At 39.5% G+C, this 26,328-nt stretch overlaps 1 protein-coding gene across 9 annotated transcripts in view; it reads right to left on the bottom strand.

Annotated features, from left to right (window-relative positions):
* Positions 1–9,137: 9,137 nt before the first annotated feature.
* Positions 9,138–26,328, bottom strand: part of GNAS (GNAS complex locus) — a 65,334-nt gene continuing 48,143 nt past the window's right edge. For 5 of the 9 annotated variants that reach the window (XM_008593235.1, XM_008593220.1, XM_008593249.1 and 2 more), the window contains exons 2-13: positions 23,243–23,315; positions 20,151–20,195; positions 15,837–15,894; positions 15,632–15,751; positions 13,947–14,044; positions 11,125–11,179; positions 10,921–10,994; positions 10,762–10,820; positions 10,532–10,652; positions 10,220–10,350; positions 9,911–9,978; positions 9,138–9,500 (exon numbers count right to left, since the gene is read on the bottom strand). In XM_008593235.1, coding sequence (XP_008591457.1) covers positions 9,354–9,500; positions 9,911–9,978; positions 10,220–10,350; positions 10,532–10,652; positions 10,762–10,820; positions 10,921–10,994; positions 11,125–11,179; positions 13,947–14,044; positions 15,632–15,751; positions 15,837–15,894; positions 20,151–20,195; positions 23,243–23,315 — 1,049 coding nt within the window. In that variant the 3' untranslated portion in view covers positions 9,138–9,353. Of the gene's footprint in view, positions 9,501–9,910; positions 9,979–10,219; positions 10,351–10,531; positions 10,653–10,761; positions 10,821–10,920; positions 10,995–11,124; positions 11,180–13,946; positions 14,045–15,631; positions 15,752–15,836; positions 15,895–16,954; positions 16,958–20,150; positions 20,196–23,242; positions 23,316–26,328 lie in introns of all 9 variants that reach the window. The other 4 variants (XM_008593204.1, XM_008593210.1, XM_008593216.1 and 1 more) reach the window with 3 other exon arrangements.

Below are 26,328 nucleotides of genomic sequence, written 5' to 3'. Positions count from 1 at the left end.
TTGTTTCTTTATCCCCGTTTCAGGGATTGCTGGAGCCAACTTGTACTGTCTGCCCAGAGCTGATTGTGCATGTCTCTTCCCAGCTCCACATTCGATGAATGACAAACTGCTTGAAATCAGTCATGGTGGGAGTATTTACACCATTAAAATTGGCAAACACTACAAACCAAGGCTCCCCCTGCCGCCTGCTGGAGAGCCTGTTAAACAATTACCAGCACACCACCACTCCAACTACCACCCCCCTGCACACCCCATTGGATTATTTTGGAACATCGTATTATTTTGATTCGGTGGGTACGTCTAAAAGATAAGAACTCTTTTAAAAATACCACGATACGCCTATCACATTAAAAAGTTAATACTTTTCTTTTAGTATTGTCAAATAGTCATTGTTCAAATTTCCCTGACAACTTCATAATTTTTTTAATAGTTCAAATCAGAATTCCTAACAAGTCTATACTATGGGAATGTAATCAGCAACATCTGGAATATGACAAACATTAGAGGACAAACAACCCAGTTTCTTCAATAATTAAATTGTAAGGGGAAGAAAAAGAGGTGGAAGCCCACAGATTAAACAAGATTTAAGAGAAAGATTTAAATGCCACATGGTAGTCTCCTATATTTTCTTCTAAAAGCTTTATTGTTTTTCCTGTCACATGGAGTATCCTTTATCTGAAATGCTTGGGACCACAAGTGTTTTGGATTATGAATATTTTTGGATTTTGGAATATTTGCATATGCATGAGATGTCTTGGGGGTGGGACCCAAGACTAAATACAAAATTCATTGTTTCATATATACCTTACACACATAGCCTGATGGTAATTTTATACAATATTTTAAATTTTATGCATGGTGGGGGGCATGGCAAAAATTTCGTGCAAGGAACAAAGTTTGTGTGCAGTGAACCATCAGAAAGCAAAGGTGTCACTATCTCAGCCACCCACATGGACAATCTCTGGTTGCTTGGCATCATCATCATCATCCCTGAGTCTGAATTTATATGCTACCAAGAAGCAATCATTTTTTTTTACATTTATTCACACATAAGTATTTAACAGTAAAAAATACGGCATGTCATTAACACAATGAAAAAACAGTGTATGCATGGTAACTGAGCAGCAGAGAAGCATCACCAGAGCACTGGTATCAGCTGTTCAATGACAGCAGCAACAAACAGTGGCTTTCCGTCTCCTCCTACGATGCTGTGTCTTGATTAAAAGGCTACTGTACGCTGTATTTTTTTTTTTAGGTGAGAAGAAACATCAGAAGCAGTTAAGGGACCAGAAAGTCGGTCTCCTAGGGATGAGAAGGCATTCTGCTGGATGGTGTTTTTAAATGTTTTCTCTAGAGTTGTCTGCCTCATTAGCAATGCTTTTTATCCTTGAAGTCTTAGATTTTATAAACTGACACGATTTCTTGTTCTGTTATCAATGCATGGTTCACTAATCTTTCAATAAGCCCAACACACGTTTTCCATGCCGTCTATAAACACCTTTTCTGCGGTGATAACAACACCATCTTCATCATCACTGTTACCACCATCACCTTGATATCCTTGAAGTCTTAGATTTTATAAACTGACACGATTTCTTGTTCTGTTATCAATGCATGGTGCACTAATCTTTCAATAAGCCCAACACACGTTTTCCATGCCGTCTATAAATACCTTTTCTGCGGTGATAACAACACCATCTTCATCATCACTGTTACCACCATCACCTTGATTCAGAATCGTTTTGGCTATTTCCACTATTGGTTAATAAATGAACAACTGGAGCCTCATTATCAATGTTAAAAACTTCATTGATATTCACTTCTAGCTTACTGATGGACTCTAGAGGTTCATTTTTGCATATGTAAAGAGGTCAGACATTTTTTCTCGACATGAAATCCTTCGAAGTCACCACCTGGTTTATCATCATTGAACATAGTTGCAGGTCACAGGTGGGGCAGACATGTACACCTGTGTCGTTAGTCATTGTGTTCCAAGCACTGGCATTGGCATACACAGCATCCTTCATGCTAAACTCCTTTTGAAAACTTACCACTCCCATGCCTCTGTTCACTGCTTCTAGCATGCTGTTCAAGAAAGTGTTTTTATGTTTACTCGTCAATGATCCAAGGATACCCTGGTCACAGAGCTAAAAAAGTCACATTTGGGGTTAAGTACATGGCACAAACATTATTTTTGATGAGAAGGTCAGCTGGAGGATGAGCAGAACGGTTGTCAAGGAATAATGAAGTCTTGCAGTCGTTATCCAGTCCAGATTTCCCGCAGTGAGCCCAAGCCACTGCTACAACATATTTGTGAAACCAATCAGAAAAGATGTCCCTGATGATCTATTTCTTTTTGTTAACATAAAAATAGACTGGTAAGAAATTCACTGTTTGAAAACAGTGAGGACACAAGCTTTTGCGTATCCCAGCAAGTTTATATCTATGTGTACCTGCTGCATTAGCACATCCCAGCACAGTTATTCCATCCTTGGCACCCTGAATTCCTGCAGGGGCTGTCTCATCAGCGGTAGGCAGTGTCTTTCTGGGGCAATGATGCTAAAGCAGTAATGTTTCATCAGCATTATGGACTTGCTCTGGCATCAGATTTTCGTCAGCGATGACCTTGGCAAACATATCAATGAATTTCCCCTCTGCTTTGTGATCAGCAAATGCTTTATCACCACAAATCTTTAAAAATTTAATGCTGTTTCTTAAATTTCTGCAACCAACCTATTGAATATTCACAGTTCCCTTAAATTTTCGGTTAATCATGGTAGATCTTTGCTTGTTTCATGACCAGCATACCATTAAGTGATATGTTCACAGTGGCACTGACAAATCCACTCTTTCTGTACACAATCAAGATCTTCATTTTTAGCTTTATGTGGTGTTTCACTATATAAAGCACTAAACTTTATGTTAAAGCATACAACTTTAACACTTTATCCTTCTTTCTTCAGGTCATGTATGGTGGTCATTCCAACACCAAACTCTTCTGTATGACGTTTCACACTTATACCACTGTCCAGTCTCTCTAACAGCTTGACTTCCTGTGCTACAGATAAGCACAAATACTTTTTCTTTTTCTTTTTAAAAATTTTATCACTATTACCCATAGGGGTATCAGGCCTTTTTGACATTTTCAATATCTTTGCACAATAGAGAATTAACAAAAAAACACACTGAATAATGCATATAGGTCTTGGTCCCATGTGGGTCAGTGTGGGGAACCTACTGTTGATGTATTTAACCTGCACACGTGATTTTATTGCTGTTTGTGGGTGCGCTAGCATGGAGGAACATAAGCATGCACAGAAAAGATATGTCATAGCTGAACAGTGCTGGGAGGTCTTTATTCTCTCTGGGACTCTAAATAAACTGTGTGTCACATACCTGCATTTTAACTGAGACCCATCATATGAGGTCAGTTGTGGAATTTTCCACTTGTGGCATTATTTTGGTGCTCAAAAAGTTTCAGATTTTGGAGCATTCTGGATTTTGGATGTTTAACCTGTATTGATTTTTGCAGGCTGATCTTATAAATCTGTTCTTTACTAAATCCTCTCATTTTTTTGTAGTTATTTTTCTGTGATTTTTTTTTGAGGGGAGTTATGATATTTAATTATATCATCTGCAAAAAAAGACAGTTTTCTTTCCAATTCTCAGGCCTCTGATTGCTTTCTTTTGTACAATTGAATTGGTGTGTACATCCAATACAGTAATAAATAATGGGAGATGTTAGGTATCACTGTCTTTCTTGTTTTTTGTTCCTGCCATTAGTGGAAAAGCATTTAGAGGTTCCTCAACTAATTAAAACATTGACTTTTGGAGAACATATATTATTATACTGTACAATGTATATTATATATAAATACTCATATTGGTATATATATCATATACACATACTTGTATTAAATATGTAGTCATATATTAGGAAAACATCCATTAATTACTATTTTATTGGATTTCTAAAATATAAGTGGCTACTAAATTTTGGCAAATATTACTGTATTTGCAAATTTTAAGCCAATCTTGAATTTCTTTTTTTTTTTTTTTTTCCTTTTTTGTCTTTTTTTTCGTGACCGGCAACAGATCGCAACCCTCAGTGTCGTGCCCGTACCGGACCGGGACCGGCTACGGGATCGCAGCCCTCGGTGTTGCACCCGCACCTCGCTCAGCCAGTGAGCGGCCGGTCTGTATGTGGGATCCGAACCCTCGGCGGGAGCACCGCCACACTTCCCAAGCGGCGCACTGTAGCAGTGTGCCACCGGGCCGGCCCCCAATCTTGAATTTCTAGAATAAATATTACTTGGGCATGTATGATTTTTAAAAATTTAGTATTGGATTCTGTTTGCTTACATTTTAAGGTATTTACATTGATATGCATAAGTGAGGTTAGTCTGTGATTTTATTTTTGGGTGCAATCTTTGGCATATTTTGCAGTTGGTTTTACATTTGCTTTATAAAAATAATTTTGAAGTAAAAGAAGTTGTTCTTTTACTATGCTCTGGAATAACTGAAGTAGCATTGAGATTATCTGACCTTTAAAGGTTTGGTAGAATTCTTCTGTGAAACCACCTGGGCCTGGTGCCTTTTCCCTTTTCCTCATTAAAAAAATTAAAAATATAATACATGTACTGAAAAGTGCACAAATCACAAATGTACAGCTCAGTGAATTTTTTCAAATGGAATATATTTGTGAATATATTTGTTTAATCAACATTTAGAGCAGAAACAGAAACTTATTAGCACGCCAGAAACCTCCCTCATGTCTTCTTCTCATCGTTAGCTTCCCACTGGAATAAGAGGCTGAAGCCTTTTTGTCATGGAGCTCTTTATGCTCTTATTTTTTCCCCCTATGGTAACTGGTCTGCTTAGATTTATTGTCTCCACGGAGGTCACTTTTGGTAAATGGTGGGGTTTTTTGGTTAACTATTTCATCTAGGCTTTCATATCTATTTACATAGAATTGTACAAATTAGTTTTAGGATTTGAAAGTTTTTTTTGTTGTTGTTTGTTTTTAAACCTATTATCTTCCTTAATTGTTAAAACCACAGGCACTGGATATTTTTTTCCCAAGTGTTCCATCAAGCTGCATGCAACAGAAGTTATAAATCCCTCTGTGTGTGTGTGTGTGTGTGTGTGTGTGTGTGTGTGACAGTGTTACTGAAAAGATACTTTTCTATGTATTTATCTGTCTGTTCAGCTAGCTATCTAGGTATTTATCTAGGTTTCTAGTAATCTATCTGTATTTCATATGGTGAGGAGTGAATTGGAAGGGTGTCTACGAAAGACTGACAAAGAGAGATTTGGCTGGGCTGTCTCTTCTCTCCCTTCTGCCTTCAGCTACAACGTGATACCATCTTGCAACCATGAGAGAGAAGCCAAGAAAAGTGTGGAGGCATCAGCCCTGCCATTGATGAGCTGCTGAAATAACACTAGGAACCACCTACCTCCAGAGTTTTTAGCAAGTGAGATATAAACTTCTGTTCATCTGTGCCACTCTGAGCGTTCTGTTATTTGCAGCTGAACACATTCCTAATTGATCCAGTAAATAAGATAGGCAAAACCAGAAAACCCTAGCATTCATAGTATATGAATGTTTAAATGCAGGAAAATTATCCTAGACACACAAAGTTCCCCAACTCTAAAATAAGAACCTGGGCAGCAATTACTCAAATTAAGTGCTTATTGCAATGACCTTTTTAGTGTAACCCTTATTAAAGGCATACTTTGCATAAATTATTCACAATGTTTTAGATATAATTTACCTTTGTCACTTTTGAACTAATGTGCATAATGGGATAGGACCTGTTGAACAACTGATGGTGTAAGTCCTCACAGGGTTTTAAAAGGATTAAATGAGATAATCTACATACAGGGTCTAGAACAGTGCCTGGCACATGATAAAGTGCTCCATAAATGTTGATTATTATGTCTTAATCTTTCATAATAATAAAAAATAATATTAGTTATTAGTACTTGGATGGCTAGCCCCTTTTCATCCTTCATGCTCCCGTAAAAAAGTTGACCTCTTCAGAGAGGCCCTCCCAAGCTAGTTTATCTAAAGTGAATCTTTCCCCAAATACCTTCCATTCCCCATGGCCCCCATCCTGTTTTTCTCTCAGAGACCTTGTCACCATCTGTGATTCTTTTGATTATTTGTTAGTAAATATGTGTCTCCCCCACTAGAACATAAACCCCCTTAGAGTAGAACTCCCACTGACTAGCATAGATTCTATACTCTATTCATTTGTTGAATGAAAGGTGGCCAAGGCCATCTAATAAAATAATAAGAGAATGCTGTTGTTGCAGGCAGGCTGTGCAGACCTGGGCATTTCTTTTGGTATAATTTTGCCCACATTTAAATAAAAGTGGAGGTGGATAAAAATACTGCCCAACTCTAAACCTTTTTCATACTGTGAGGGGGCCTAGTGGGTTTTTTAATTATTTTTTAATCTCCAAAAGTTCAATGAAAAGTCATTTTAATATTTAGCTTACACACCTTGGCAAAGTTTGGCACAAATTGTTACCTTTGCTAAAACATGTTATTTTGCATTCGAATAGAGATTTAAAATTCAGCTTAAAATTTTTAAAAATAATGGCTTCTTGTAATCAAGGATTTAAATGAAATTTTTTATATGTGTATTTAATATGTATATTATATATAATAAATATATACACACACATATTTATACACATAGGTTTTTTGAGGATCCTAGCATTTCAATTTTAAAATAGCCCTATAAAGATTATGTTTGGTACCAGGGTCAAAGGGAAAATGGAAACAAAAATGTTTTAAATGGAAGGGATGAGTCCTAAGGTAGGGAAGCAAGTCTCACACACAACAGAGTGACTGGAGGGGCCCCCCTGATGAGCCCTGAACCGGTGGGAGGCAGGAAGGAGTGTGCCCAAGGCCACTTTCTGAGGGAAGAGGACCCCACCCACCCACCGGATGTGCAATCCCATGGTGCCCTGCAGGATTTCCCCTTGGGGTCATAGGTCATGGTCCTGACAACTAGCGTCATGGAAAAAAACACCAGGAGACCTTTTCCTTTTTTTTCCAGCATCTTCCAGGACAATAGGATCATGTAGCAGCCAAACAGTGGGCTTTGGCTACCTGAATTTGAAGCCCAGCTTCCCTGCTTACTAGTGATGTCTCTTGGGGCCTCTCTGGGCCTCTGTTACTCATTGGTAAAATGGTGGCAATAGCCAAATGTATCTCACTGGGCAGAGACTGGCACATAGTAGGTTCCCAATACTGTGACTTTTATTACCCTCCTTCTAGATGATACCATGAAGTCTGCCAGTTTTGATCAACAAGGTAGGGTGCTGGGCTATTATTTCCCTTAGTATAAATGCCCCATAGCCTGGGAATCTGTTTTTAATTTTGATGGATATGTGGCTAGAGCTGTGACAATCTTATTTGGATCATCCAGAGAATGTTCCAGAATTTCTATGAAGGAGGGACAGAGGTGGCCATCTTGGAAGACAGGCTAGGGGACTGGAGTTCGGCTTGATTTCCCAGTCAGCACAGGCACATGATCTTGTAGTTGTGCTTGATAGCTGCTGCCAGGGTTTTAGCTAGTTGTTTATTTGGGGTGCTTTGGAGGATTTGGGGAATTTGTGGGGTGGTGGTCCTGGTGATATCCACGTAGCAAGCCCTGATTTTTACTTGGATTGCATATTTATCTGGGGGACTTTCAAGGGCTGTTTTGTACTGAAATCTGTATAGCAAACAGTTATGCGGACTGAATATTATGTAGAAAGCTCTGGAAAGGTTTATGGAGACAGGGGTAATTGCTACTTCTTCTGCCCTCCTTGGGGCTACTGGATGATTAATGTGGCTGGGATTAATTTGATCTGGAAAATAGAACAGGAAGTAGATTTGAGGCCTGGATTCCAGAATTAACTGTCCCATCCAGCCAGTTTCAGAGGGTGCAGTGGTTGATGCTGGGGCAACCCTAATCTCCCACCTTTCCAGGGAGCCACATTGTGGGTCGTGTTTGATAGGGGGGCCCATGACTGCCACTGACTGCCCCCACCTCCAATTATGGTGAAAGTTTATTTATATTTATTTTCATTATGAGTAATGTTCCACATATTTCCAGATGTTTATTAGCTGTTTGTATCTTTTTAAAAGTAAATTGCATCAACATTTTCCTGATGGTTTTGCTTATTAATTCTAAGAATTCTTTACTTATTAGGGAAACCAATAACCAACCTTTGTTACAGATTTTTACCAAACCCAACCCCCTCCCTCACTCATTTTTTGTTTTTATATGTGATTTTCATTTGTGTATAATCGCTAAGACCTTTATAGCTTTTAGGTCTTAGGTCATGATTAGAGAGGCCTTATATAAACCAAGATTTTAATTGTAAAAACAGCCACTTTTTAAAAGTACCTTTTTAATTTAGATGTGATTGCTCCACATCAAATTCATTTTGGTGTGGAGAATGAGGTAGAGATCCAGCTTAAAAATTTTCCCAAATGGCTAAGTTATCTCAACACCATTTCTTGAATAATCCCACCTACCCCCACTGATTTTAAATACTGTTTTCCTAAATTTCTTCCACATAATTTAGTCCATTTCTTATTAAAAAAAAAAACTTTTTAAGGGGAGACTGTGTAAACAGGCATGTGGTGTAATGATGTCACAGTAGAAATTGGTAGAATCTTCGGATAGGGCAGCAATGATCAAAATATGGATTTTTTTCACTGGGGCATAGAGGTTTACGATGGGACACAGCTGTGCAAGGATGGACAAGGGGTGCATCTTTTGTATTCTCTATAACGTGTTTTAAGAAACCCAAAGATTAGGTCACCAGAAAATACACAGTGACAAGACTTTACACCCACTCACCACCTTGGGGCCTGCACCTCAACGTGTATCCTTCCAGCTTCGGAGGCAGGGACCAAGTCGTAACCCTAAGCCATGGAAATGTGCTCGGAACCGCAAATAACTCATGGGAGTCACATCACTTTGCTCACATTTAATTTTTATTTTGATTTTTTTAATGCTGCACAACACGATATTTTTTTCATTTATTTCTTTGTTTCATTTATTTCGTTTATTTCTTTTTGTTTGCTGCTGTTATTTTATTTTCTGAAAGTGAGAGGGAACTTCTGTGGCCTTTTTCTTTTTTCTGTAGGCCGCCTTAAGCTTTCTAAATTTGGAACATCTAAGCAAGCAGAAGGGAAAAAGGGGTTTTTTAAAATCACTTGGGGGAGAGAGGAAAGGCTGCTTTGTTAACCATGCCCTATGGTGGGTGATTAACTGCTTGTACAATTACGTTTCACTTGTAATTAATTGTGCTTAAGGCTTTACTTAAATTTGGGGGTTCCCTCCTTAAAGCAGCTCGTACTGACGAAGGTGCATGCGCTGGATGATGTCACGGCAGTCGTTGAACACACGGCGGATGTTCTCGGTGTCCACAGCGCAGGTGAAGTGAGGATAGCAGTAGTGGCGCCCATCTCCACTAGCAGTGCTGATTCTCTGTGGGCACAAACACAAGGACTTGGTCAGTGACACCCTCTCCACGAACCCCCATCAGCCACAGGGACATCTACCAAGAATGACTGTTGACCAGCTGCTGATGTAATATTCAAACCAAACGTAGGGCACAGAGAGCTAAAGCTCACACTGATAATGGTGAAATAAAGTTGCTTAATAGTGACACCCTCTCCACGAACCCCCATCAGCCACAGGGACATCTACCAAGAATGACTGTTGATCAGCTGCTGATGTAATATTCAAACCAAACGTAGGGCACAGAGAGCTAAAGCTCACACTGATAATGGTGAAATAAAGTTGCTTAATATCCCTACATTCATAATTAAGAAAATTTACATCCATAAGAAAAAAAGAACAAGAAAGAGAGGAAACTGAAGACAGGATCTACTCACCAGAAACTCATCTCGAATGAAGTACTTGGCCCGGGTCACGCGTGGGTCCTCTCCGGGCTCGGGAGTCGCTGCAAAAAATTTAAACATTTTATTACTTAAGGAAAATTAAAGGTTACAGTAGAGCTAGGGTGCTGACATCACTGTAGCCTCCTGATTTCTCCATACAAAAGTGAGTGGAGGTAAATTTCTCTTGCTTCCCCTACAGATCCTTTACAGTTCGGTGGTGGGAGGGGGGTGGGGTTTTCAGCCAGACCACCTGAAGAAGAATCACCTAAACGAACCACAGCCAAGCATGGAAGCTGTACATACCATCCTCAGGAGTAGTGTAGCGAGCGAACTCTGGAAAGTAGTCCTCAATCTTCGATTTCCCAGCAAGGACTTTCTCAGCGAGCAGATCTTGCTTGTTGAGGAACAGAATCACAGAGATGGTGCGCAGCCATCTAGAAAAGAGGGAAGCAGATTTAATGTCCAGGAAAAGAACACATGGTTTCTGCAAGTGGTTTGAAATGTTTGCATGAGAACTTGCACAAGCTTCTTTTCTGTAACAGCATAAATCAGGGCCTCAAGATCAGTAATATGACTGCAGGGCAATCTGAGAAAGGGGAGTGTCCCTCCACCAACCTGTTGTTCCAGATGCTCTTGAAGAGGTTCAGAGCCTCCTGCAGACGGTTGGTCTGGTTGTCCTCCCGAATGACCATGTTGTAGCTGCTGCTGGCCACCACGAAGATAATGGCAGTCACATCTTAACCGCAAGAAAGCAAAAGCAATAAATATTGGAAGCAGGGATGACCCTTCATGATTACAAAAGCAAAACGTCCTTGAAGGAGCAGCAAAGCCCATCACATCCATACCATTGAAGCACTGGATCCATTTGCGGCGTTCATCGCGCTGGCCGCCCACATCGAACATGCTGGTGGGGAGAAAGGACATCCGTTATTCCACACGGCCTGTCATAGAGAATGGCAAGAAACCCCTCTCTCTGTTTTATAAAAAGTGAAGTATTCACTTACTGGAAGTTGACTTTGTCCACCTGGAACTTGGTCTCAAAGATTCCAGAGGTCAGGACACGGCAGCGAAGCAGGTCCTGAAACAAAACCCAGGTCAATGGATCCCACCAAAGCCAACCAAAATAATAATTGCCAATCTGGAGCAAAAATCTTGAGTCGCCTGTTAAAAGGGCTGAAAGCCCTCTGAATGTGAGTGGTTTTGCATACCTGGTCGCTGGGCACATAGTCGGCCTGCTTGATGACATCAATCTTGTCCAGGAAGCTAGGAGAAAAAGAAAGACACTAGAGGTGTTCACAGAGCCACATCAATTGCCAACTATCTGTGTCTCTCTATATGGCCAGGCTGAATGGAAACATCGTCCCGCAGTTACACAGCACTAAGGCAGTGGCACTTTTGAATCAGGGAACTGGACACATTGTCTAGCAACTATCCTGTGAGCTCTCAGGGTACCTGGACTACACAAAGAGCATAGGACAGTGGTGTGGGTTTATTCTTTTATTTTTAAAAGGTTAATTTTGTGCTAATCGACCAGTAGAAAGAGGACCCCAAATCAGGCCTATCATATTCTATGCCATTTGATAATGATTGACAGAAAAATTAAAAATTTCCAACTGTTTGGCTAAAATGGCTAATAGTTTCAAAACTGTACACCTCCGTCATTAGGCTTTTTTAAAAATGTGAAGTGGCAAACTTACAAGAAGCAAGGACCTTCCCTCAAGGGCAAACTTAGTTACTCAGAATCTGTGTCCCTTCCTTTTTACTTTTTAAGAATCTCATTGATTAAAGAGAACAAAGAAACTGGCACAAAGGGGCCCTTCTTGCCCTAACCACACTGAGCAGGAAACAAAGTTCCTTTCCGTTCTATTTGCTCTATGAAAGAGAACACTCCAGATATTAAACTTATAGTTTAAAAAAGCATCTTGCTTGTGTTGCTTGACTAGACACCCAGGAAAATTAACTTTTGAAAGATTTAATTAATATGGAAAATGAATGTTAAAGCCAGTTTTTTTTTGAGGGGGGGAGTGGGAGGATTGGGGTGGAGGTTGGAACTGTTTTAAAGTAGGTTAATCAGAAAAGAAAATCACAAAGGGAGAAAGGGAGAAAAGACTATTTAAAGAAATTCCCTAAGTTTTTTCCCCCCTGCCTTTTTACCAGTTCTGAGTTCGTCTGGCTTAGAGGAGATACTGACTTGCCCAATCATTCTCACATTATAGCACCAGTCCAGAAATAGCTCCCCAGCCGCCCTGGCCTCCAGCGCGTTGCCATGGCAACAGAACCACAGTTCTATAAATAGCTCATCAGCACCAAATCTTGTGAGAGAGACATCTGGAGTGGAGCCAGCCAAACCCCAGCTCAACAAATAAAAATAGGCAGCTTAGGAAATGGGCACAGCACCGGGATCTCAACTTTAACATAAAGGCAGTTAAGCCAGAGAAACACAGTGGTCACTGCAAATGCAAGGCGGTTCCAACCACCCGGTTAGGGAAGACGTTTGCAAAGTTTTAAACTTTGTTGTCCTCTTTTCCTCAGAGTTTCCTTAAAACTTTTCATAATCTGTGCTAATGGTGCTGTGTTTGCAGATAAAGTTTCTCAACTAATTAAGTGTTGCTTTAAAAAAACTTTTAAATGGCGTGACAAAAAAGAAAAAAAAGAAAAAAACCCACAAAAATATCTGGCTAAACTGCTGTTAATTAATGAAATGGTTGAATTCGCCTCCCCACCTCCCAGCGTTCAAAACTGCTATGTTAAACCCTCCTAATCTGTACCTGTACTTAGCTTCTGACTTGGATCCAAAATACAAAACGCAAACAATTCCAGGATTTCCATTTGTTTTGCGTTACTATAATTAGCGCTTCCAGCTTGTAGTTAGAACTTTGAAGAAAATCAGGGACTTTGTTGGAGAAGGAGTGGGGGTTGGGGGTCACAGGGACTGGCCAAGATGGGTTGTTTTTCTGTTCCTTGAAAAAATATATATTTTTTATAACCCTGACCACCATATGCTTGCTGTATCATGTACAGGATGAGGGAGGTCATAAACTATTTAAAAGGCAACTTTCCAGAGGTGTGATATTATGTCCACTGGAAGAGAGACCCTGAAGGGTGACGGGGACAGAGTGAGGATCCCACGGAAGGTAAGTCAGGTAATAGGCAACAGGTGTGGTAGCTTAGGTGGCATTAGGTATAGGTATGCAATAAAATGTTTTTAGATTTTTTTTTTCCTTTACCAATGCACTAATCAGGTGAGCCTGCTTTATAACTGACTTTGGAGAAAGATGACTTTCACGTTGCTATTGCTCGCCTTAACCTGTTTTCCTCACAGGTAATTCGTTTTTTAAAAAATTTGTTTGTTTTCAGATAATTCATTTTATTTGAAAATATCCCCACCATTGTACTATGTTGTTTAGGTGTATATTTAGGATTTAAAATCCACTGACCACTTACCATCCTTGAATCAAGACCCGGTGTGAAGGAATAAATAAGGATATGAAATGAAGTTCAAAATTCAAAACAACACAAAAACTCTAACAAATCTAATAATGTTCAACTAAGGCAGCTACTATAGTCACTCACTTGATGGCAGAAACAGCAAAGCAATGAACAGCTACCAATGAGGGGACACGCATACTTTTGTTTTCACCATTTCTCTTTGTTATGTTTTTAAATTAAAGTGATTATATATATATATATATATATATATATTTTGCATTTTCCAAAGTGTGAGAGCTGCCTAATCTTCCTAAATGCTTGGCGGTCAATTCAATTAATTACTTCAAGCTAATTAATTATGAACATCACTTTATTGCCAGTAATTATCATTTTGCTTTAACAGGCATTAATTGTTTATATATAAAATAATGCCACTGTACTAAAAAGTGCAATTAAGGGCTTTATAAAACAAATGAATCAGACTAGAACTTTCTACGTGCAGGTGGATAACTGGCTAGCTTCTATGTAAAGAACCACTGGCAAGCAACTTTAAAAGCAGGAGCTGCAGGCTTTCGTGTTTTCCGAGAACGGGTTTACTTACTACTGGGCGCAGTCGATCAGCTGGTACTCGTTGGAGCGCTCATAGCAGGCGCGCACCCCTTCATCCTCCCACAGAGCCTTGGCGTGCTCGTAGAATTCCTGAAAGCCAGCAGAGAAAGGAGGTTTAGAGAAAGACAGGCACTTGCACCGTCAGGAGTGCGGGCACTCGAGGCTGCAGTTCCCGCCCTCACTGACACATGTTATTTCAAGGTACTAGTCCGTTCAACGAATGGGCGCTCATAAGGAACTTTAATTCTACGTGTTGAACACATTCAAAAGTTGACGGAATTAATTCCTGCTCTTCTCTTATTTTAAATTGCTCGTCTTGGGGTAGTCCGCCCCATCCCACCCATCCCACCCCCTGCGTTTTTTTTGGGGGGAGGGGAAAGTACTGAATAATTTTGTTTCTTCACAGAATTGTTTACCTAGAAAAAATACACACTAATCTGTGTTGGAGAATATGCCAATAAATGATTCAGTGTTGTGAAAACAAGCAACTTCATTTGGAAGATGTGCTAGGACTAAATTTTCTTTCCAGGAAAATATAAATTTTACCAATAAAATTATTTTGTAAGTAGGCCATAAAGTTCAGAGGTCAGTAGGACTAATAAAGGCTACTGTGTGGATGCTTAATGGGCTGCCTTGCTTTCTCCTATTAGAAATACAGAATCATATTTCATGAAAAAGCCGGTGGGTTGTATTATACATATTGTGTTTACTGCTAGAAATTTTTCCCCCAAACAAATGCTATTTTAAAAAATTTACCTACTCATACTAATTAATAATATTTCCTGCTAGTATATAAATTTGCAGCCAAACCAATTTAAAATACACAAACACAAATTCCCACAAAAGCCTAACAAAAGGCAACAGTAACTCATTGTTTAAACTGTAGACAAGTCTCTTCCTCCTGGGCCTTATAAAGTCATAGGTCTTTCCATCTTGTTTCCCCTTCTTTTCATATAAACCATTCTTCCCTGACAAAGGGGCCAAAATGTATATGCCTGGGCAGTTTTGTGTTTCCTAAAAATAGTTCTTTAGGGAGCCGAAAATTTTTGTAAACAGTGTCATGTACCCAGAGCACACACAAGAGAATATCATTTTTTCTATATGTTCAATTTTGTAATTTATTTTTGAGTTATAATTTAGGTTTAAAAAATTTTTTTTAATAATGAGAAAAGATTTCATCTGCCACGGCATTTCATTTATGCATGCCACGGTATCTTCAGGCACTTTTGGTGGAGATTAACTGGACAATTCATATGTGTATGTGTCAGGTTTTAATGTACAGTTTGTCCTAAGATGTGGATGAGGAAATAATTAAGCCTGCCATAGCTTAGGACTTTTTCCCAGATAAAAATGTGTAATCTAATAAAGTGGGAAATGTAGTATTAAAGCGTGATGTTTATTTGTGGGGATGGGTGAGCCAAGATTTACAAGGGGTGACAGAATTTTGCTCATCCATCTTGAACAAAGCTCTAATGATTATTAGTTTTGTTTTTAAACATTAAGGATATGTATGGAATCAACTTTAACCTAAGTATCAATATTACTGCAATGTGTTTTGCCTGAAGTGTGGTTGGACACTCTTGCCCATGTCCAGGGTTGTCACTGATGTTTCCGTAGAACCATTCTATTGCTCAGGTGTGCAGGGCTAAGGCAACACAAGTCAGGGGTGTCACTTACAGGTGGGAAGTCAAAGTCAGGCACGTTCATCACGCTCAGAATGTAGTCCACTCTGAACTGGTTCTCGGGATTGGCCAGCTCCACAGGGGGCACCAGGTTGCTCATGGCAGCGACGATGGTCTGAAATGATTTAGCACAGTGGTCAGGGGGACAGCACTGTTGGGGACGGGGCGCTGAAAGACACAGAGCAGGAAGCGACACATACTTCAATGGCCTCCTTCAGGTTGTTTTTGATGTCCTGCACTTTCGTTGCCTTCTCACTGCAGTGGGATTGAAAAGAAAAAGAAAAATCATATTGCATCTTGCCAACTAAGAGTGTCGCTTTAACTATGGTATTCCAACTAATAAGCATAGTATTCTGTTCTTCTTCAAGGAGTTGTGGGTTCAGATCTGAACAAAGACTGGAAATAGCAGAATAAAGGTAGTTTCAAATTATAACTCTGGTTGGGGCAGGTTGCAAAGTGGTATTGAGACCCCGATCGAGGCTACTGTACCAGAAGTTGTCCTGGGTTCATTTATACTTCAGATGTGGTGCCATTAGTTTGAAGTCCCCACACAACACACTAACACTTCCCAAAAATGCTTCTGCTGGCCCTTATCAGAGTCCCTATTGGGCTTGGGGGGGTAGAGGGGGTGGGGGTGGGGAGTGATAGGTCATTATGGGGTTGGGGAAAAGAAAAACAGCCTAACCAGCCTCACGGTCTGAGTTGGGATTGACTCAGTTGCTAGATTAGCATACTGAGAACCAGTGAACCCAGATGCTGGTGTTAATTACAGACTTCAGGGCATTGAGACCCTATTTGTTTATTTAAATAGTTGTTTGTACACTGTTCTGGGTACTATAGCTAGCAGCAATGAGCGTTTCTAGTCTGCAGACGTTAATACCCATTGGTCCTTTAATGTGAATAGGAATGAAGATTTTGCCTCCAAAATTTCTTATGATGGGGGGAGGGTCAGGTCCTTCTCTTAAGTAGAAGTTAGAGGCTTTGTTTCTTTCCTTTAACTTTGATTTAAACTCAGGCATATATAGCCTGTTTGATTTTCATGAAATGATCTATATTGTCACTGGTCCCACAGGTAAAGGTCACAGACTTTGGGTTCTGGGGTCCCCAACAGTATGTTAATTTTTGTACCAGACTACATGGATCAAAATGCTGTCTTTCAGAAACTGGCCTTCATTAGAGGCACTGCCAGGGAAGACTTGTATTTTTTAGGGGACAAGAAAGGACGTCTTGCTGGGAGTATATATGTTGCCACACCTATAGCCAAACCTTGCCTTCCTCAAGTTGAGTGGGGCAAACGGAACCAACACGCACAGCACACCTACTATACATTAGGCCCCAGGACGTGACAGCATCCTTATGCTGAAGGAAGGTGCTACAGCCCTGCCCCGCTGATGGGGAAACTGAGGCTGAAAGTCCCAGTCACAGAGGCTGGAACTGGGGCAACAAAGAAGGAACAGACGTTATCTTTTTTTCTCTGCTTGTAGTTTTTTAAAAAAACTCTTGAGACTCCCAATTTTTAAAGCCTTCACATGGTCAAGTCACCAAGTCATGGAATGGAGGTAGAAATTAAACGATCCCTCTTGAGTAGAACACAAAAGGAAAGTAATGTAGAAGGAGTACAGAGAGGGACTCATAGCAACTGCAGCCTGACAGGGCAGTTAGTGGTGCTGTCGGGGTTGGGGGGTGCCAGAAGGTGGGCCTGGGGTAGGGGGACAGTGGGAGGGGGTTCATGTGCATGCCTGCCAACAGCTCTTCTCCCCATCCCCCCAAGGAACCTGGTCTTTCCTTTTTCAAAGAATTACTGCAGCTACCATTTCCTGAGCATTTTATTCTTTCCCGAATAGCTGTTTGTGTATTTACTTGAGGGGTGGGCCCTCATTTTCTGAATGATCTCATTCCACTCTTTTCCTAGGATTGAGCCCCTTTCTCTTAAAGGGGCCTTTGAGCCATTGCTTTTTTTAAGAGTAAGGTGCCAGCAAGGTTTAGAGGGGCTGCTATCAGCAATGTGGGGTGTGTGGAGGCGTGTAGGACAGATGGTACCAGGAATCCCCTCAGGGTCATTTAAGTAAAAGTGCTTCAAGTTGAGAGAACCAGAGAACCTCAGGAGCAGAGATGATAGGGAGAGATATGCTGCAGACCTGGAGAGTGGAATTTCTGCACAAATCTGAAATCTGATTCTGGCCCCCCGACTCTTAAAGTAACCATCCTATATTGACGAGGATCGAGGGTCCTGACCACTCTGTGGAATTATTCTGGTTTGTATTTGCAGAATCAAAGATCATTTCTGAAAGTATGAATTTCCAGCCTTGGTGTTACAGACTAAAATCAGTTATTTAGATGTTAAGAGATTAAAAGGACGTGTGTTTGTCCCTAATGTTCACTCTTGAATTCAGAATTTAACTAAAATAACCTATTACAAATCCATTCCCGTTCATTAAAAACAGGCTCCATTTCATTTGTAATGAAAGCCATTAACCTTTGGTTTTAAGGTTCCACAATAGTAAAATTAGGTATGTTCGGGTATTAAATACCCAAATCCACATATAGCAAGAGAAAAGTATTTCCAGAAACAAGGTTCTTTCATTCAGTTTGATATTTTGGTCTAAGTAGTAGTATGATAATTGGAAAACTTCCAGTCTTAAAATACGGATATTTTGAGAACGTGTTCAGTATTCATCTACGTATGTGAATAGGTGTGGGAGTATATCAAGTATAAAACAGCTAAAATAGAAATCTGAAATCTAATTCGGGTGTGTAATACTAAAACATAAAATTCTTCCATTGAAGCAATTACTATGTAGATGGAGACGTTATACTGGGGGTTGGCAGGTTTATCATTTCTACTATCACTTAAAGAATTTAATGTTGATTGTGAAATTCATGGAAAATTCCTTAGATGTCTCTGAACTACTTAACAAAGGCAAAATATATGTCAACTGCTTAAATTCTGATTGGCCGAAAAATCGGGGCTGGGGCCAGAAGTTCTTTTAGGATATTGCTGCCTCCCTCTCCCCTCTACATATAAAGCAGATTAGCTGGGTTAAAATTTTAAAAGCTCCTCCCCCAACACCCCATTTCAGCTAAGTGGAAGGCTATGTTGTACTAATTTTCACTCTTTGTGGGAAAAAACAGAAGGAAGACAGAAGACAGACGCAAGATACAGGGATTGCTGAAACATGCAGAGAATTTTTATTTATCACGAATGTTAATACTTATATTTACTTGTAGAACAGTCACAGAGAGGCGTGCAGGCAAGGTATTAGTAGGGTTCAAGGGTTTAGCACAACATCTAGTACACAGTAGATTGCTCACTAAGGACTTGTCATATTTCTTAAATGCCAACTTTTGGTACAGTAGACTGTCAATCATTTTTTATATAGATGACTTTTTTAGATTGTTAAGCTACATTTGTTTGGACAATTAAGGATTTTGTTCAATTTTTTGTTTGTTTTTTCAGGTATCTTTAAAGGTCAGGTAGTAGGGGCCCCCCCTCCCTCCAACAACAGAATAGTATTCTTATTAGAAGTTCCTAAGACCGAGCAATTCCAGCATGCAAATTGTGATAGGACATAGCCGGGAAGATGAGAAACTGTAGCCATCATCTAGGGATAATATATTCTAAAAGAAACAGATGAACAAACATGTGTCAGTTACTTTGTCCCCGACCCCAGAATCCTTTGCCCCTCCCTCCAGACCACAGAAGCTACGTTTTTGAGAAGCCCTGGGCTCACTCAATCAGCTGTACATGTTTTCATGAGAAATGGCTGCTCCATCACTGCATGCTGCGTGTGCAAGCGGAGCCAGAGTGGGTTACCTGACATGCTTGTGCTTGTGTGTTTGTGTATGATAGGCATAGGGAATGCAGGAAGCAAAGAAAAAAATGACAATGAATGGAGAAAAAAAAAAAAAGGATGCCACCATGAATTTCCTTATCACTAGGCTAATGTAAAGTGCCTTGGATTAAAATAAATTTGATTATTTTTAAAAGGCCAGAGGCTTTTTGAGGTGATTCTTAACGACCTGCCACAAGGTGCCAAGGCATTTTTCAAAATTAAGGACAGTGCGACACTGCGTATTTTAATAGAGGGGAAAATTTTTTTTTCAAAGAGGTCTGAAATTTTAAATCAGACCAACCACTGGGTGGACGGAATTTAGTAGATAGTTTTAAAAACAAGTAGCTGATTCAAATGGAGAACTGGGGGAAAATAGAAACCATATGGAAAAACATCAATTCTCAAAATCCTAAACTGATGGTCTAAAGCTGAAATCTATAACTTTCCCCCAGCTGGATCTAGTTATACTTTAAGCATGGCCCAAAAAATTATGTTTTGCACTTCACTTGCTCTGAAATGTTAAATTGTTTACGTGTCATTTGCAAATGTATACCAACATGACTGATGGCCCTCAAATGATTTTTATTTTCTTCCCGGGTCTTTTTGTCCTCAGTTTCCCCGTATGATCTTCATGTTTGCTTTGTTTGTTAAAAAATTTTTTCTGTTTTTGAATGTGCCTACCCATCGCTGTTGCTCCTTGCAGCCTGCGGGTCCTCTTCGCCGCCCCTTTTAAAGAGAGATTGAAAGCTCACCTAATCTGCAAGGCACTGCAATTCACACAAACCCCACACAGCCTCTCTGCATCCTCAACAATCAGCCAACAGCAAATGCAACCGTTCGCGCGCCATCCTCCCATTAATTCTTAGGTAGCTTTTCTGTCTAAATTGGAAGGTCTACTGAGACTGCAGGCCGTAGGGGGAAGAATTCCACACCTTTGGTGCTGTATTAACAGAGCCCTCTGGAGACTCTGGTCGGATACAGGAGGGACAGATAATTATTTTCTTCGGCTTTCACTAAATGTACATGCATTCAAGAGCTAAAGCAGTGATTTATCTCACAATTCTCTTTAGGCAGCACATAAGGCTTCTAATTCTCCCAGGTAATAATCTTCACAATGTTGTCTCTGAATAAAGTCATAAACACGGGAGAATTTTTGCCCATGATTTCCTGGTGCAAAATTAATACCCTCCCTTCTTACAGTGAGGTAAACTACCTATAAGATGTTTTTACTTAAAATTAATTGTTCCCCATAAATTGTTGTCAATTAAAACTACATCTGGACCATGAGGCAGCAAAAAAATTACAAGACTGAAACCCTATCTTTATACATACTAGAAATTCCTCCTTGAAGGTGGAAAGGCAGGTAGGTAGCCCTTCTACTAAGTTTTGTGATTAGCTTTAGTTCAACCAATGTTAATGGTGTCTTTTTTTTTTTTTGCTGGTACTAAAAGGAAGAGAGCTTGAAAATATACATTCGACCTCTGTATTTCTGAAGGTCAAATGATTGTTACATTACTCTTAAAAATGTAATCGGTATGGCAGCCTGCGGACAGTTAAGGAAAATTTAATAGTTCAGCCTAGCCCTAACAAAGTTCAGGATCTGGGAGGAAAAGTCCCAGCACTGCACACACCACCCTTTAGGGATGGATGTCACCATTTCATAGGGAATTCCTAGTGAAGAAGGAAACAGCTTTTGTTGCACTGCCACAGTGAGGAAAAAGAAAAATGAGGCTCAATTTGAGATAAAAATAAGGTATCTAGACCCCCAGGAAGAAAAGCCCTATGTCACTTTCACAGGCTAAGTTTAATATCCTCGGAGATTACCTATGGCCTCCCCTAGAAAAGGGGTGGACTGGGAACAACGCTTCCTCGTTTTGAAAAGAAAATAGAAAAGAGAAGTTCTGGTTTTAAAGCCTCATCTGCATTGCAGACTAGCTCACTTAGGGAGGAGGATCCTTTCTGTAAAAGTTTTTTAATTTTAGGACAATCTGTAAAGTAATAAAACTTTAAGCAACTTATTTCAAAGATGACATCTTCCATCTGACTCAAGCTAAGGTAAACAGTGGCTGCTGCATCTTTTTAAAAATCCTAGCCATGTTCAGTTTTAATCAAAATATTTACCTGGAGGGTACACTGTCAAATTATTTTTGCTTAACTAGCCTCATGAAGAAGCACACTCCCTGTAAATTGCAGGGGAAAAATTTATGCAAGATTTTTTTTTTTAAATTACAAATTCACGGCTAAGTGTCCATTTCAGGTTTTTTGTTTGTTTGTTTGTATACTGACAGGATGGCAATCTCTGTTGGCTGGGCTTTATTAAAAGCTGTGTGAGGAATTAAGAACTTCAGAATTGGTTTGTGACAAGTGAAAGCAACTTAGCATATATATGTGCATATTGATAACTCATTAAGCATCATTCACAAAACTGGTAAACTAGCCCACACTTCTGCATCTTTCTGAATTCCGGCTTAAAGTATAAAAAGCATCCTAAATTAAAATGCCCATTTGTATGGGTAATGTCATTCTTTTCTAACCCTGATTGAGTTAAATTCTAGAATTTTCCATAAAGAGCTGCCTGCGGCATTCCAAAAGGTGATAAAATTTACCTTTGTCTCCCCAATGCATCACAGGCAACAATAAGCAAGTTTCGTCGTTTTTGTTTTTTGGGGGGTGCACAATTAAACTGCTGCTTTGACTCGGTCTCCCTTTTTGAAACTGAAGGAAACGTAACTGAGGCATAAATTCCCCCACTGAATCCAGGTTTAAGAAAGGGAAAGGGATCTCCAACCAGCTACTAATTGTAAACTAGTGTCTTCAGGTGTTTGTAATTGGTGAGGTTAACCTCTCTCACACCAGTGAAAAGAGGCTGGTAAACTTAGCTTTTTCTCTTTCACACATTTTGTTAAATGAAAATGAAGGATGGGCCCCATCTGGGGTCTGGGGAAAAAAGTGAACTCCCTCTATTTGCATTCTTCATGGTAAGCAGGACCCCAATACTCGCCTCCCATCTCTAATATGTTTTTATTTTTTTAAAATTTTTACTCTCACTGCAGTATTGCAACGTTGAAGGACTTTTCAAAGGCAAAAATGCTCCTTGATCCATTCGGAAGTACCTAACTCCCATTCTTTCCATCATTTAAATGTTTCCTTTCATTTCTTTAGGCAAGAGTACTGATTTTTTTTTTTAAGGGAAACAATGATTTGTCCATAATGTTAATAATTCACAAGGGGGTAAAAAAAATGAATTAACAAGGGCTGCCACTTTCAACTTTGTTGTATGTGAGAATATGATTAACGATGTTTCCCTAACAGTTTAGAACATTCAAATGGGTTCGTGGGGCAAGATGGGGGGGGGGTGTCTCTCTGCAGTGCTCAGCTTGGGATGGACAAGGGGATGGCCAAGGCCCATGTCAGCCATGTTGGAGTCACTGCAGCAAAATCTGTGAGGCTGCGGCAGAGGACCTAGCCTCAGAGATGCTGTCACCGGGCCAAGTGCTGTTAACTGTCCTCTGCAACCAGGCACTATTTTCCTGGGATAGGGAAATGTTTGACACCAACACCGGTGCTTTATTGGTATTATTACTATTTGTTGCACCAAAGATTAAAAGGAGGGGGTAAAATCCCTAAAGAGCTCTTCCCAGGATTTTCTAATATGTAAATTAGAAAAAATTAAGTGAAAATTGGCTGCCCAGCCCCCCAAACCTACCTATGCTTCCTAATAGTATAAAATCTGTTACTCTTACTTAGTACCCTTACACAGATTTGACACTTACTCTCCATTAAACCCATTAACATGCAGGATCCTCATCTGCTTCACAATGGTGCTTTTACCAGATTCTCCAGCACCTAGAAAATGAAAGTAAGTCTCAGGTTATGAAGGAGGCATTTCACACACTTTGGGCAGGGAGAGGACTGCTGGTTTTTGTTTTTTCCACAGAAGCAACACGCAAAAATCAAACACAAAATAATAGATTTGCAATTTTCCTTGACATTTCGACGCAGAGAAAATAAAATAAATATCCAACAGTGTCTACCTGCAGTATTTCACCATCAGAATAACAAACAAGAATGGAAGCTTTTGCTCTTTGTAGGGTTTTTTGTTTTGTTTTGTTTTCTCTTGGTTGTTGTTATTTTAAAAATTATGGAGTGGCGATGGAAAAGGGCAAAGAGAAGGAATGACGTAATTTTGTTCTTTGAGGGGGGGAAAATTGAAGTTAAAACTGCGAAAAGTGAATCCTTGAGATACGAGCATTCACTGGTAAAATGTACACATAAATGTATCTAGCCACATAATTCACTGTTTGTCAGATGTTTCAAGGTTAAAATACCCAGGACTCACAAACAATGCCCAGCCAGACTCTGCCGTTTCTCCCACATCACGTACTGATGCAGCACTCCCTCCTGCATGTTTTCACAATGCAGCTTCTTTCTGTCCAGGTTTCCCACCCCTTGGGCTACTTAAAAATCCACCCCTAAAACCACAATATTAACATTTTATCCATTTATTCACCCTCCTTTCCCCACAAATTATCTTCCTAAAGATAATTCTCTCTGGGTACAACAACTATGTTGCAGACGAAAATGGAAGACCATCAATTATCTGTCATCTTCTCAAAAAAACACATTTTAATATCAAATATAGTGTTTGAGACCATATTAACATTAGGAAACCTGCAACAACAACAACAGCAAGTAGAAATAAAAGGACAAGACTTTAATCATAAGGAAAAGTATTCCTGGAAAACTACTGAATTTCAGATTCCAGGCCCTTCCCGACCAAAAGAGAAGGGAAGGAACATATGCCTCCATTTTAAATCACCATTCATTTGTAAAAATATATATATACTATGGAAAAACACATTTCCATCAAGCTAGAGGGAGGATTGCTGCTATACTGCATTTTTTTTCTGAATGCACACTCTCCAACAAATCATCCTCCTGGGAACAGTTTTTGCCCTCCTCCCACACAAATCTGTTTGGTTTTTATCCCTTTTCTTTTTACTTTTAATTGTATTAATTGTTTTAATGCCCAGATAGCAAAGCATTCCTCCTCCTCTTGCCTTTTCACAAAGCTATAATCAATATCTGTAAAAGTTAAAATTAGTTTCCACAGAAACATTGATTTCAAAGCAAACACTCTATCTTAATGAGCCCAACTCATAAATTAAAATATAAAAGGCACTACTAAGAGATTCCATGAAGAGAATACATAATATTAATCACAATCTCCAATATTCTAATTTCAGAAATGTTAAAATGCGTAACACCTATCTTTCACAGGCCCAAACAGATCTGTGCCTCAGTTTCCACACTTATGAAATTGGAGAATTGGGCTTAAAAAATCACTGTAAGATCATTTGTGGTTTTGTAATTCACTTAACTTTTAGGTCAATAAATTAAGATAGAGTAAAAAGAGGATTTGGGGGCATAATTGTGATTCCTCTTTTGGGAGGAGGCATAATTTGATAGGAATCACTATTTAAAAATGCTTGGGCTCAGATTTCTATGCCAGAGGCTATCAATAAACCATGATAAAACGTTAGCCATATAGACTAGGACACCTTAGAAAAATTAGTCCACAGTAATGCAAGGTGTGTTCAGAGTAATAGTCTCGAATTAAGTGGAGACTTTGTGATCACTGTACAAAAGGTGTTAGAAATTTAAGGTACCATTAACATCACACTTGACTGAAATTAGTATTCAGATAGCAAGATAGCATTCACAGGAAAGATTCTAGATTTTTCCAGACTTATACTTTGAAATCAAGTCATGTGCATATTAATATTCACACAGCATAATTTTACCTTTAGAAGTTTTAGACAAGATACCAACATATGTATACTATTTAATTACTGAAATTGCAAATGCATAAACAGAGACTTATTTTCACTTAATTTTCTGCTTTTATAAATCTGGACCCAAGAGAACAAAGACGTGACCCATCCAAAAAGAGCAAACCAAACACCACCACAAAGGAAAACCAATCCTTTACATTTTATTCTTTGTAATCAAACTGTTTTGTTGAAATGTGACCATGAACTAGGTCTTAACCTAGCAAATTCACTAATTTATTCAGATAGACAAATTACCAAGGAAGTAGAAAACTTCCATTCTAATTAATGCTAGTGTAATTCTTCTGGTCATTTCAACTTTTTTATTTTTTTAATGTTTTCTTTTGTCTTTTTATTGTCCCCGCCCCCCCCGCCCCAAGCAGCACCTTAAAGAAAAAAGGTGTTAATAAATTTTTTTCTTTTTTGCCAAACAGTTGAAAACCCACAATCAAAAAAGAGAAGAAAAACCAAACCAAATGTCACTTTACAAACTAATTAATGTCTTTTCTTCTCCCCCCACCTGAAAAAAGAGCCTTCCCCTTAAAGAGCTCTCAATACCCTTTCCCACCTTGGAAAGGACAAAAGAACCCAAAAAACCTGCCATTTCCACACCAAGAAGCCATTTACAGACAAATGTCATTTTCGTTTTATCTTATTTGTGAATACTTTTTTTTTTCCTCCTTTTTTACAAAGCACTCTCAATGTGGCCAACTAACAGGGAAATGTGTGTATGTTTTAATGGTTTATTGCACGGGGTGGGGGGCGCTGCTGGGGGGGCAGCTGCTACAATTAATTCTCTTCTTTGCTTTTCAAAAAGCCTGCAAGTCTGGAAGGGGAAAAAAAGGTCATACTGTAAAATGACGTGTCATTTGGCTTCCCTGGCACTTTGCGTATTAAGTCCATGCACTTGGGGGGGGGGCAGGGGGGTCTTATTTTATTTGATTCTCCTTCTCTTTCTTCCACAGTCCGGCCTGGCCCGGGACACATCTGCTCCGCGTACACAGTCGGTCTTGCCCGAAACGCACCAA

Source organism: Galeopterus variegatus, unplaced genomic scaffold (genome assembly GCF_000696425.1).
Source record: "Galeopterus variegatus unplaced genomic scaffold, G_variegatus-3.0.2 Scaffold157, whole genome shotgun sequence".
Classification (NCBI taxonomy): domain Eukaryota; kingdom Metazoa; phylum Chordata; class Mammalia; order Dermoptera; family Cynocephalidae; genus Galeopterus; species Galeopterus variegatus.
Note: the sequence above shows the minus strand (reverse complement) of the source record. Positions and strands in the feature narration are given on the sequence as shown.